Source organism: Patagioenas fasciata, chromosome 3 (genome assembly GCF_037038585.1).
Source record: "Patagioenas fasciata isolate bPatFas1 chromosome 3, bPatFas1.hap1, whole genome shotgun sequence".
Lineage (NCBI taxonomy): Eukaryota > Metazoa > Chordata > Aves > Columbiformes > Columbidae > Patagioenas > Patagioenas fasciata.
The window spans coordinates 87,539,076-87,552,975 of record NC_092522.1 but is presented as its reverse complement, the minus strand read 5'-3'; the positions used below and the strand labels follow the sequence as shown (position 1 = coordinate 87,552,975).

General features: G+C 40.1%; 1 protein-coding gene across 4 annotated transcripts in view; it reads right to left on the bottom strand.

Moving 5' to 3' along the window:
* RNGTT (RNA guanylyltransferase and 5'-phosphatase) overlaps nucleotides 1-12,389 on the bottom strand; it is a 182,290-nt gene extending 169,901 nt beyond the window's left edge. For 2 of the 4 annotated variants that reach the window (XM_071806780.1, XM_065834828.2), the window contains exons 1-2: nucleotides 12,159-12,389; nucleotides 5,177-5,286 (exon numbers count right to left, since the gene is read on the bottom strand). In XM_071806780.1, coding sequence (XP_071662881.1) covers nucleotides 5,177-5,286; nucleotides 12,159-12,222 — 174 coding nt within the window. In that variant the 5' untranslated portion in view covers nucleotides 12,223-12,389. The remainder of the gene's footprint in view (nucleotides 1-5,176; nucleotides 5,287-12,158) is intronic. The other 2 variants (XM_071806779.1, XM_065834827.2) reach the window with 2 other exon arrangements.
* Nucleotides 12,390-13,900: the final 1,511 nt, after the last annotated feature.

The window sequence follows — 13,900 nt, the reverse complement described above, 5'->3', positions numbered from 1 at the left end:
ACCATAATGTTATGTCATCGGCATTAAGCGTTCATAGTGTAACACCTAAATCAGTTCTGAATTTCTCCTTGTTTACTTTATATATTTTATTCAGAATGCTTTATTTACTTTTATTACTGTGTTGTGCAGAAATACAAGCTACTTCAGTAGGGGTCCACCTGAAAACAATGTTACATCATCTGAAACTTCAAATATTTAGTGTCAACTGAGCTGCTAAACATACAGACTGACAGCATACTAGCCAGTTAATTAGTTTTGTAGGAAGTATTCAAAAAGCAATTAATTTAATTATTACTTTCCTCCCCCTCCATTCTCAAGAACATTTAGCAAATATCTCAAAGACTACTTAATTCACAAGAAGAATGACATATTCCCACACCAGTGCTTCCAGATGACTGTACAGGTCAACATAAAGAAGTACATCTAAAATGAACTAAAACTATTTAGATATTTTTCTACTGTTCTACACAAGCAATGGCTTCATGGAAGGAATCCACACATTATCTTGCAGAAACATATCATGACCCAAAAAAAGCACAAGAACCTCCCTGTGTGCTCTGCATCCTGTGGCTAGAGCTGGCAAAAAGATGCATATGAGAATCAGATGTTTCCACCAGAGAGCTCTGGACTATGAAGCCACACAAATGGCCCCCTAACTACCCTCCTCCCCAACTTCTACATAGCTCAGCTTGACAACCTGTTCTTTGATGTGCAACGTGGGGTTAGGTGTAACAATTCCATGATGTCCACAGCTAAGGTGAAAAAAAAAAAAAGGTATTTTCAAAGTAAGATTAAGATTTAATGAAAACATCATTTTAAAGTAAAGGTTCTTGCATTCAGTTCCAGTCTATTAAGAAAGAAGACATTCCAAAGTGTGAATCGCTCTTGAAAAAAATGCTGTGTCTCCTGGTAGTCAAGCGAAAGGGAAAAAGAATAGTGAGGAAAACAAGCTTTAATAAAAGCATGAAGACGGATTAAAAGGTAACACTGTTTAATGTATCAAAACGTTAAAGGCTACAAGAAGAAATGCCAGTGATTTGCAGAAGATAGTTTCACATCCTCCCATCCAGAAATAGGAGACAGAAAATTCCATTTTTGTGTCAAAAACTCAAAGCCAATTCCCAAACCCACAGTTCTGAAATACCAGCATCTTCAAATGTTGCCACCAGAAGCCTCCAAACTTCCCCAAGCTCCTGCTGCAATGAAGAATCATCACTGACAAGATGTGTGAAAGCATAAAAATTAATTTTATGCCAAAGCTTTTAAGCTTGAAGAATACTCACATGTTTTTCCCTCAACTTTTAGAAATTACTCATTAGAACATACTCATTTAGCAATGTCAGTTTCCTGACTGACATGCAGAAGCCAGGAGAACACTACAATATACTTCAGACCCAAAGTGTCACCAAGCGTTTGGGATGTTGCATTTAATTTGAATAGAAGAATGAAATACAGTGAAGTGTCTGCTAGAGAGGAAACTCTGAACTACAGGACTCCTGGATTTCTGGCCAACTACTCCTTTGAAAATACTACAAATCACTTCAATCAAACACAAGCGAGTATCTTGTGAAGTGACATTGTTCCTCACACATTTCATAGGGCAGTAAACCAAGTAGGCATCTGGTATAATTCAGCCAAAGCTATAAAAGCATGTATGGCATACAGAGTGTATGGTCTGAAAGCAGTTTCTTTGCTTCACAGAAAGCATCAATATTTCCTCTCTTGGTTCATGGGATTAGCTTCCCATAACACACTATGATTTAGAGAGTGCAAGGCAAAAGAAAAGGATAAAGAAATTTAAAAGAAGTGGATGGGAATAATGTAACATATTAAGGTATGCAATTATGATATTCAAAAAATACTTGCAAAAAAAATACTGGTACCACAAGAATTGAAACATTTCAGTCACTGAACTGCAGTTATACTGTGCTTGCGCTGACAGACGACAATTCTCACCTATAGAACAGATCCTAGTACGTGTACATTCACCACACAGGTGCTTTGCTCTGCTCCAAAACCCTCACATCACAGCAGTAATCACAGTCATCCCCTCAGTCATGCTCTCAACAGTTTGCTCCTAGGAAGTTCTTAACAGGACCTGATTTTTGAAAGACTATCTAAGCTAAAATAGTCACCCACTAGAAAAAACTGTTTTCCCAGCCAGTGTTTTGCATGAATCACATCTTTCAGTCCACCACGCCCAGCCATTAATGAATGACACAACTTTGGAAAAAAGAAGAATTTCAAAACGTTGAGCAACTTCTCGCTAAAACATACATTTATTTCTTACAAGGACTGTTGCAACACTACAGTCTTAGACACCACATTGAAACACAACTGAAACTAGTTATTTTTCTTTCTTCTAATTGTAAAAGAAGATGGGATAGAAGGAAAAAAAAAGTTATAGTGCGAAATTCACATACAATTATAACCATGATCTTCATGATATGTCCATTGTGTTCGCACTTATTTCGGCCCAGCTCTCCAGGTCTTCCTGTGAGAAGTCTGTGAGCCTTCCCCTCGGCCTCTCACTTTCCATCTATTAAAGCCACATGCATGTGCTTTTCTGTTGCTGTGCAATCAAACGGGCTTCACTGGATTCTCCTTGTATGACCCCAGAAGTTTCTCATTAGGCATTGGAACTTGAAAACATCCTCCCCAGGAGTGAGAGAGCATACTACAATACACTGAATTCTCTCCACAGACTTTTTTCTTGCATTTCTTATTTGAGGAAAATAGTTTAAATCAGTGATTGAATTTACCTGCAAAAACAATAATGTGGCTGAGAAACCATAACTAGTTTTCCTAACAGAAATATCGTAATTTGAGTGTACTAATTGCCCAAACATTATTTTAAGTTAACTAATGTTCTAGCTCCTCATAAGAGAAATAAAACTACATTTTATAAAGCATAAACAGTAGTAATCTACCTACTCAAGAAATAAATTAAAACAAAAAAAATTATTCATACTGTCGCCAGTTGGTCCTGCCATTTTTTAATGAGACCATTAAGATACTATGTCAATATTGGCAATCAGAAGAAAAACAGGGTTACTATCCCTTAGCAAATCAGTTTCTACCATTCAGATTTTCAGCAACCAGCACCACGAGAAAAAGGAATTACATGGAAGTTTGTTAGAGAAAGTTAGATAGATGTCACCTTAAATGCTAAACCGGTATCTTCAAAAATCAGTGATAGTAGTAATATCTCAATATTAACAAAATCCAGATGTTAAAGTTCCTCCTGAAGCCTCCTATTTGGGAGGCAAATTCTACGGACTTAAGTAATAACCAGGTTTCAGAAGTGATTCATTCTGCAAACTATTAGCAGTAGAGCACACAGCAGAAAAATGATGGCAACCATGCACAATGAGTGGCTTTTGCCTTGGAAAAATCCACTTTTCAAGGTCTCCTCAATGGCACACTCATCTTATGCCAGATTATTGGTAAACTGCTGTTGTACAAATATAGCACTCCAGTAACCAACTGCATGTCTCAGAAAAGAAAAAATAATACGCTTTCAAATAGCAAACATTTGGCAATCATACCAGGGTTCAAGACAATGTACTAGACTCAAACAGGGAGTTTGGGAGAAATCATTTGTTAACCAAAATTACAGAAATGTAAGTAGAGATCCTCATGCTAGTAATTGTACTATCAGATTCTCATCATCTGATGTCACTCAAGATATTTTGAATTTGTAGCATTGCAATACAACTGACTGATGTGCCCAGTGAAAAGGCTATGAAGGCTCAAAAAGATTTCTTTATTGGTGACAAATCGCTAGAAGCAAATAGTCAAAAATTCTGAGTAAGTCTCTGAAGTTCTCTGTAACTTTAAAATACATGCAGAATTTTAAACTACTTCAAAGTGTGAATAACATTGGTTTTGGAAAATTTCTAGGTATGTCCATTAAAGCCAGTCAAAGTAAAAAAAAAAAAAAAAAAAAAGCATCAAAGAGGAACTCAAGTAGAATTTGTATGCACAGATCCAAGAATTCAAACAAGAAAAATTCTGCCAGTGCAAGCATCTGAGAACAGGCACATATGCTTCACTGATAGTTTCTGATCACATCAGCCCACAGGGGCCTCTATCACTGCTACACTGAGTACCTCACCATCTACTTCACACCTACGCCTAAATAAGATTCATAAATTAAGATTTCCATATTTTAGACACCTGATTCTTTAGATGTTTAAGCTCTGTTATTGTTAAACAAGCTCAGAATTATTTTAACTTAGATGAACAGCAAAAAAAAAAGCAAACACACACAAGTAATGTCACTAGTGTGATTAGTTTTATACAATACATGGTCAAAAAAAATGTGCTAATCTCCTCTATAACAGTTTAATAAACAGACTAAAAGAATTAGGTTGTAGGTCTTTCTTTGCCTGGGAGGTTCAAAATCCCATTTCCTGCATCTCTTAATGCACTGGACTGGGCACAACACTTCACAGACCTCTACATGACAGGAAAGGCTGAAAAGGTCCCAGTCCCCACCTGTATCGCCAAACTTGTGCTGCGGTGCAGAACAATGCGCAAGTTGAAGTAGACAGACAGAAACGGGCTAAATAGTGAGTGAAGAAATAAACCAGAAGCACAACTCTGCCTGGGTCCCAATCCATGCTCCTAACATTTTTCTCTATTTATGCTTTTTCACTAAGAAGTTACTGGATGAAATCTATAAATTGTTTTCCTTCATATTTAGGCATGACTGGTTAGCTACCATAAAGCACTCTAGGCATCAAAAGAAGAAAATTATGCATTGAAACTACAGAAGAGTTCTATGAAATTCTCCTTTCACTTTTAAATGCTTACACTCCTATAAGCAGAATTGCAACTTAACACATCCATTTGTAAAACTACAAACTCAGATTATCTGAATTTTGACAATGATCCCTCTCTAAGATACAAGTAATAACAGAGTGAGATTCTTGCTGCTAATAAAGTAAATGAGCTGGATGATTTTGCACAATTCTTGCATATACAAAAGTACTTTTGGAAATTTAGGAGTTGCAAAGAAAACCTGGAAAAGTAAAAAAAAAAAAAAAAAAAAATCTCTACAGACATCCCAAAGGAAGCCGCCAACCACTTGTTTCTCAAATCTGAAAAGTAACATGTGAATATGCATTTATAATAAAAGTAATGTTTCAATTAATAGAAAATGTAACTTTACCTTCAGACTCTTTAAGTAGTTGGATAACATACTCGGGTGAAAACGATTTTCTTCAGCAACCTGTTCATCATATCTTGGTCCTAACATTGTCTTCAAAGGTAAAAACTTCCCTACAAAAGATAATGAAATTTTGAAGTATTTTATGTATACTTGTGTATATGTTCACTTACAACTTAACGACTTCAAAGCAACATGCTGAGCACATTTAGAGGTTCATCTTCAATGAAAAATAATCACAGGAAAGTATCAACAACAGTTGAATTGGAGTATTTTTTAGTTATGAGTTATCAGAATTCACAGATTAGTTTAAAGGAAATACAGGTCAGTTGATCTAAAAGTAACTTAACATTTTTAGCTAGCTTTTAGTGTGATTTAAGCTGCAGAGTTAAAGTGCACAACAGAATAGAGAAAATTTAAATTCAATACAGGTAAAACCATGAAAATAGCATTTTAAATGACAGTTGGCTACCCAAGCATGTAAATACCAGCTTTGATTACCTTCAAACAGGAAACAGTAAAAAAAAAAAATATCACTGAAAAAAAACACATTTGGTCCAGAATGGCTATGCACTACAGATCCTTCTGAAGTGCTTGTTGGAAGAGCTCTGAAGGAGCGTTCAACCTTCCCTCCGAACCACAACACCTATGTGAGGTTCAGGCACCGGGGAAGTTACAAAACCACAACAAAAATTTGACTGGAATTAGTACTTACTGGACTATTTCCATCACTCCCTAGAAACCCCAAATTTGTTAAAGTATTGATTATATGTTTCATCCATCACATCCACGACAGATCATCTGAAATAATCTCATTAGAGATCTCTAGCTTGCTCTTTCTGAGCCCCGCAATCTGCAGGCTTGCCCTTCCCTCCGAGTGCAGCGGGAAGAGGTGTCTGGGCAGCAGGTACTCACTGACCCACCCCCCCACCCGCATCTCCAAACCCACAGGAACTCAGACTTCAGGTCACGGTCACCACAGCCACCCAGGAAGCAGCACATCTCTTCTCACCTCACCTGGAGCCCTACGTGGCTGGGAGCTGCGGAAAATTCAAACTGATAGTAAGAAAATGACCTGGTGTATCTGCCCAGCCACATAGAGTTTAATGATATAGGCGTGCAGTGAAACTGGGAGCATTTTTAAGTATCTATGAAAATATTTAAATGAATTATATCCCAAGAGGGATCAAACAAACCCAGAACTTTCCTTCTTCTCTTGTGTCTGTTTTTTTCTGGTTCTGTTTTTTCAAACTACTTCCATTCTGTTGAAAAGACAGCCCTTGTAAAACCAAAGGAAATGCGACCATGTAATTACATGGCACAGAAGAGCAATAGAAATGGGTTTTTAATGCAGGAAGAACTCCAAACTGGAGCACCAGACATAAACCCTCCAGGAATGCAAGTGCTGCTAGATCAGGATGTAGAATTCTATTTCTAAAATACAGTTAACCTACTTATTTCCTGGGGGGGGGAGGAAAGGTCTATTCTATAGACTTTTTTTTTTCCACTTCAGTAACTTCTAAAAAGCTTTTCCTATTTAGATACACAAAAACTCACATAATATTTTGAACTAAGTAAAACCACCACTTTTCTACACTATTCCTTAAATCACCTGCTGCATCTGTTCAGCAGTGTAATGTAAAGTAACAGCCACCATCCACTAGTCTTTACACATATTTAAATGTTCAGGTTCAGATCCCCAAGTGAATCAGCACAACCAGCAATAATCCTGAAAAATTCTTCTAAATTACTCATGAAAACACTGCTTTCTCATCAAGACAGAGTATTTCTACATAATAAAAGAAACAAAATCCTCTTGTTTTCAGCAAAACAAAACCACATGGAATGAAAAGACACTAAAACGCCCATTGTATTCAGCTAGAAATCAAGTTTTGAGAGAGAAGCTCACTAATCTTTGTAAAAACAGAAAAATGCATGCCATTTTCACTAAATAAATGCTGCTAAGAGGTTTCTCTATACAATACATTGAAGCTCATGGAGTTCTCTGTAGCCTTTAATTCTATCAAAACATCTTACACAGTCTCAAATAAGAATTTAACTTTTAGGAAAGAGACATTATAAACCACAAAAGACAGATAGTTACGGAAACAGACCTCTGGTTCGATGTTAATCTGCAACATGAGAAACACCCTCACTGTTAGGCTTGCCTGAGAACATTCCAGCCCTTATAACTAAAAGGAAAGATACTCAGTCGTAGAGTCAACATACACATTGAAAGGTAATAAATTTATAGTCTACTTTAAATTCAGCTTATTTGACTGTTTGAAAAACTACTAAGTTCACTGTCCTACCCTCTGCCTTTTCATTCTACCAGTTACACGTGCCTCTCCCTGGTCAAGGCTACCTACATTTCTTCATTTCTACCCTAATTTTCTTGCTTCTTTGTGTTCCCTCTCGTCCTCAGCACTGTCATTCAGCCTCTCTCACTCACTATTATCCTTTCCACATTACCTTGTAATCTTCCTCTGTACAGGCTGATCATGCAAACACTAATTTTGGATTATCTTCATGCAAACATCTATCACTGCCGTAAGTTTTGCAAAACACCAAGCATGTTTGAAACTGTTTTAATTAACCTTGCCACTTGTCCTGCCCATCCTAATACATCCACTCACCCATTACAGAACATGAAGAATGTACCTAAACTTTTCTTAGCCAAGGCATTCAATTAAGAAAAGGAGCTGCATTGACAAAAGGCAATGGATATACTGGAAAACTACTGTCCTTTACAAGATGTTGGGCAAAGAGAAGAGAGTTGGAAAACGGTGCCTGGAGGTTAAGACAGTTTCCTGTAGCATCTGATTAGAGACTGTACAATCGCACTGAAGACTCTCCTGCTCTCCAGCCTCCAGAACAGAATGAACACGTTCATTCTCTCCTCAGTAGTGGACCTGGGTTTAATGCTTGATTTTCACTCCAATTTCCTTCTGAGCAACCATAATACCTTCCTGTTCATCACCAGGGAAGGACAGGCAAAGTAGTCCTGTCAGCACTCCCTGCAGCACTTGAACGCCTTTACACTGATCTGGAAGTGATGAGTATTTTAATAGAGACCATTTACTGTCACTTGGTGAAGTACTAAGACCCAGATCTTTGGAAATATTTAGGTGCCCAACTTATAAAAATCACAGATCGGTGGTATCATTGAGAAACAGATCTTGCACAGCAGCAAAGAAGCTGCCTGTCAAGGTTAGAAGAGAGCAGTGAAGGCATGTTATTTGCTTCCAATTTAGTGACATTGTGTAATCAGGTTATAAAAACAATGGCTCTGGGGTTTTTTTGGTTTGGTTGTTGATTTTTTTTCCCCTCTTCAGTGTTTGTTTTTTTAATAAATTTCACTTATCTGCAATATAATCTCACATTATGCTTTTGCAGTAAGTACTATCTTCCTAATTTACATTATTGTGTTTTTCTAAACTGTGACTACTACACACATATTAAAGCTCTTGAATACAATCTCAGATCATGTTCCTCTTCTAACAGAAAACGACATTTCCCAATCTGGCAAATTTCCTATTTGATCTTTGTACAGAAGCTTGAAAATCCTCCTTCCCAGTGTGCACATAAGCCCCTTTCAGGCAAGTGCCATTAAGCTACAGAAAATCTAAGCTTTAATTCTAAGAAAAGTTTCTAACCCTTCTAAGTAATATGGGCAAGCATAAATGAGGCAGTAGCTGCAATCTCTGCTACAGTTTTGCCCTACAACTTACGGTAAAGAAGTGTTGTAGTACAAACTGACTGCAATTCAACTTAAGCTTCTGTGCAGAAGCATTTGAAAATTAAATAACCTTTTCTTTATATTGAACTATAAGATCTAACAGTAACCAGGTGATATTTTACACAGACATCAAAGCGTCCAAAGTCGTTAGTGTATCTAAACTAGATTATGATAATAATTGTAACTCCTCTATCAAATTTTCAAATTAACTTCAAAATGTTACTTGACACTTGAAGATTACCATCTTCCACAATTAAGTTCAAATTTGTCAAACAGGTTTGGAAAGTGAATATTAAAAACCATTTTCCAAAGTAGTTACCTGTATAACAGACGGTATTTCTTTAGGTTGAAAAACGGGTAAAAACTCTAAAAAAAAATTCCAGTATGTCAGAACATAGACATCAAGTGGATAAATCTGAGAGAAATCAAAGTGAACAACATAAGATTTCAAATTTCCCATATATACATGCTCAAATTTTGGCACATTTATTTTTTCTTAAAACTTTAATTCTAGAGCACACCAGCGAAAAAGCTACCTTTAATTTAGCTTAATTTGACATCAAGCTATCAACTCAATACCTGAATGTGGTCATAAATTATTTATGACTATGGTATGTTTAGATTGAGCATTGATTAGGAAGGCTAGACTGTTTAAAGTGACCAAGATTAAGAAAGGGAAATCCTAATAAGACAAAATAGTCAAATCTACAAGTAAAAAAAAAAAAAAAAAAACAACAAAAAACAAGTAACAGTCTTCTGTGTCAAGAACAGCAATGCTGGGTCAAAGCACCCAACACTTTCCTGAGTCAGAGGCATTACTCTTCGATTTAAGGTGCTATCTCAATAATCACATGCAACATGGATGTTTTAAATAGTATCTCACCCTCTGCATGACAGCTATGTCTACAACAAGGTTAACTAACATGAATCAGTAGAAGGAGACTGAAAGACACTGCTATGACACTTCTCATGGTCTTTTCTTCAATACCTTGCTAGCAGCCCCCATTGCAAAACCAAAATGGACTGGGTTTTCAGATGGCAGAAAAACATCAATATTTAAAGTAAACTGGGAAAGAATGGGGGACAGATCAATTCACCTCACTTAGAATGAAGAGTCCTGTTCATCTGAATGAACCCAGTCTCACCAACAGAAGAGCTCCAGACCTCATTAGTACTTGTATTTGAGGTCACCTAGAAGTTCTAGATTCCACAACCATAAGACAAGAGGGTCATGACCAAACACCTGATGAATATTAGTCCACAGAAGCCTTGCTCAGCAACTTTACTACTATGACACTATCAGATGGGAATAAACTCATGCACAGATGATTGAAATTCTAATTAAAACTAGAATAAAACACATCTGGGAGACAGTACTAACATAAATAAACTCTAAAAATTATCTCTTTATGTCTTTGAATGTAAAATAGCAAAGAAGGGAGAGAAGACTGAAGGTGTTCTATGACTTTTAGTAAGTTGTACACACTAAAAAAACCTCAAAAATACAGGGAACTAATATAAGAATTTATTACAATAAAGCCACCAAAGAAAAGAACCAAGCATTTTCCTTTTTAGTGCGCAGTAGCTTCTTGTGCATGATCAGACTGAATGGAAAAGAACCACCTTACAGTTACTGAATAAACAAACACGTAAGCAGTGATGGCATAGCACATGACATGCTGATGAACTGCATTCTTGCTTAGTCTATGTTGCTATTTATGAGAAGCCATGCCTTAAAAGACAGACCAACAAACAAAAGTGACAACTTCTAGAGATCAAGGACTTGCTGAGAAGAAGAACAAAAAATCAAGAGTCATAAGTCTATTTATGTCGTGGTCAAAGGCTAACAACTTAGGCTATCATATCTCTTATTAGATGCAAAGCAGTGCATTTTCCAAACATCAGGAAAAACAGATAATGGAGATGAGAAATACAACAATGCTGTTATTTGAGTCAAGTTCAGAGAAATAAAAGGAACTTGCGGGAAACTAATAACCAAAAAAATGAACAACTGAAATTAAATGCTGATAAATGCCAAATAATGCATATAAATGGGAAGATTAAGCCTGAGATGTCTCACCACATTCTAAATAAGCCTGTAAACACTCATCAGTGTCTTCAGTTCCACAACTGCCAGCAAAAAAACATAAGATGATGATGTGGAAATAAGGGATAGAAAAATGCAGGAGTTGTAACTATTAAGCGAAGCACAGCACACTGCCATCTAGAACAGCACACTGCGTAGCAAGTGCTGTGTTGTTAAAAAACACCTTTATATTATCACAGATCGGAATATGAAAGGAGTGAAAACTAGAGAGTATCATGGAAAAAAAATGGGGGTCGGAACTGCTTCCCTTATAAAGGAAATAACTTACTGAAAATATTGAAAAGAGCAAAGTTTGTTTATCTCATACCAGGCAGCAGTGACAACATTCATCTGAAATTAGTATGGTAGTTAATTCACAATCAAAAGATCTGTGTTTACATAATACCTCATTCATTGCCACCAGATGCCAGCAAGACTAGATACCTAGCAACAATCAACACAGACAGCACGTTACGGGTATGAACATCTAAGATGACAGGAATCACTGACAAAACCTAAAACACACAGAAAACTTTGGAGCACTTAAACTTATCCTCCAGCTAAACAGCTTAGGAACACACCAGTGACTGACAGGTCACTGTCAGCCCAGCAACGGATCGACACTGATAAACACCAGAATCTTCAGGAGAAAAAGAAACAAAAAACAAAACCAACGAGGAAGAGACTGCCCAGGGACTCGTCAGGGCTGAGCTTTACTCCTGCACGCCCGGCTGCCGTCCCTCATCAGACGTGACAGACGGGAAAAGTTTTAGTCCTAAACGTAACCAGTGCGAAGCCGGAGCCCAGCGTCGCGGCTGCGAGGAGCATGGGAGGCCGGTCCCCTGTGAGGGAGCGGGGCGAATGGGGTTCAGGCGCTGCGCTGACCGAAGGGAAGGCGAGCCCCCGGTGCAGGCAAAGCCCCGCTGCCGGCCGGGCTTCAGGGACAACAAGGGGAGGCAGGTCCGGGGCAAACACCAGCCCAGGGCCCTCAGTGGGGAACGACCGCCCGGCGTCCCCGCTCCAGCCCCGGGACAAAGAGCCCCGGCCGGGCCGGAGGGCGAGGGACCACGGCGGCGCTGAGAAGCAGGGGCTGGTGGGCCGGGACGGGCCGGACGGGCAGGAGAGCGGAGAGGCTGGGCAGGACCGGGCCGGGCGCTCACCTGCCACGGGCTGCCCCCTCCTGGGACAGTGGAGCCAGCGCGGCGGGATCTTGTTGTAGGACATGGCGGGGCCCGGGCGGCCGCTGCCCGCCCGCGTGGGGAGGGACGGGGCGAGGGACGGGACGGAGTGCGGGGCAGGCGCGGCCCCGGGGCGCTCAGCGGCGCCGGCGGCCCCTGGCCCGCGGCGCCTTCATTCAGACCCAGCTCCGCCTCAGCCGCCGCCAGCCCACACTGCACCGCGCCGGTCGCGCCGCTTCCGCCTCCGGGTCGGTGCCTGATGGTCGCTACGGCGTAGCCCGGGACTCCCGGGGACCAGCGGGCGAGGCCACACCGGGGTCTGCGGGAGGGGCCCTGCGGCGAGCCTGAGGCCGCAGGGCCTGTTACTCCTTGGGGAGGTGGCGGGAAAGGCGGGGAGAGCGAAAGGAAGCGCTGTGCTGTGCCGGGCTGTACAGCGACACAAGGCCGAGATGTTGGCTGGGCTTGGTGTCCCTCGTCGTCCGTTCCCCCCCCCAAAAAAAAAAAAAAAAAAAAAAAAGGCATATTAGATCTGGGAATTCAAGGACAGGGAACTGCTGGTGAGAGTCCAGCGCAGATCAACAAAGATGATGAAGGGAGTGGAGAATGTCCTGTATGAGGAAAGGCTGAGGGAGCCGGGTCTCTTTAGCTTGGAGGAGACTGAGGGGCGACCTCATTAATGTTCATAAATATGTAAAGGGTGAGTGTCATGAAGATGGAGCCAGGATCTTCTCAGTGACAGCCAATGATAGGACAAGGGGTAATGGGTTCAAACTGGAACACGAGGTTCCACTTAAATTTGAGAAGTGAGGGTGCCAGAGCACTGGAACAGGCTGCCCAGGGGGGTTGTGGAGTCTCCTTCTCTGGAGACATTCAAAACCCGCCTGGACGCCTTCCTGTGTAACCTCATCTGGGTGTTCCTGCTCCGGCAGGGGGATTGGACTAGATGATCTTTCGAGGTCCTTTCTAATCCCTGACATTCTGTATGATTCTGTGAAAGCTACTAAAGCAGCAGGCTGCAGCAGGATACATTAGGCTCAGGAAACTTCCTGAACCAAAAATAGCCGGAGGCCTGGACAAACATGCTTGTCCTGCTTTTAGTTTTCCCTGGTTGTTTCCTCATAGCCTGGACTGGAGGTGGAAATAAATGGATCCCTGATCCAGCTGATAGTGCAGCTGTTCTTTTAGGTCGCATGAAATAGTTTTAATGTTGTAGCAGAAATGGCTATGTACACGGCCTTCTCTTTCATTTGTAGAAAGGCATGGGCAGAAAGATTACGCCTGCAAGTAAAGTCACCTAATAAAAACTATATACAGCATCCCAGTGAAGATTCTCTGTGGGCTTAAAGAGGTCTACTTATGTGGACTCAGTTAAAGAATTGTAGCCTGGCAGTATTGGCCTACATGAATATTTAAGTTGGTGATGTGGTTTAATTCAGCAGGCAGCTAAGTCCCACACAACCACTTGCTCGTTCCCCCTTGCAACGGGATGAAGGAGAGAATTGGAAGAGTAAAAGTGAGAAAACTTGTGGGTTCAGATGAGGAAGAATAAGGAATTCATCTACTATTTCCCATCAGTAGGCTGATGCTTAGCTGTTTCCAGGAAAGCAGGGTTTGTCACTCACAATGGTCACTTGGGAAAACACACTGAAACTCTGAATGCCTCACCCCTCCTCCTACTTCCCCCAGTTTTTGTTGCTGAGCGTGACATCATATGGCATGGAATA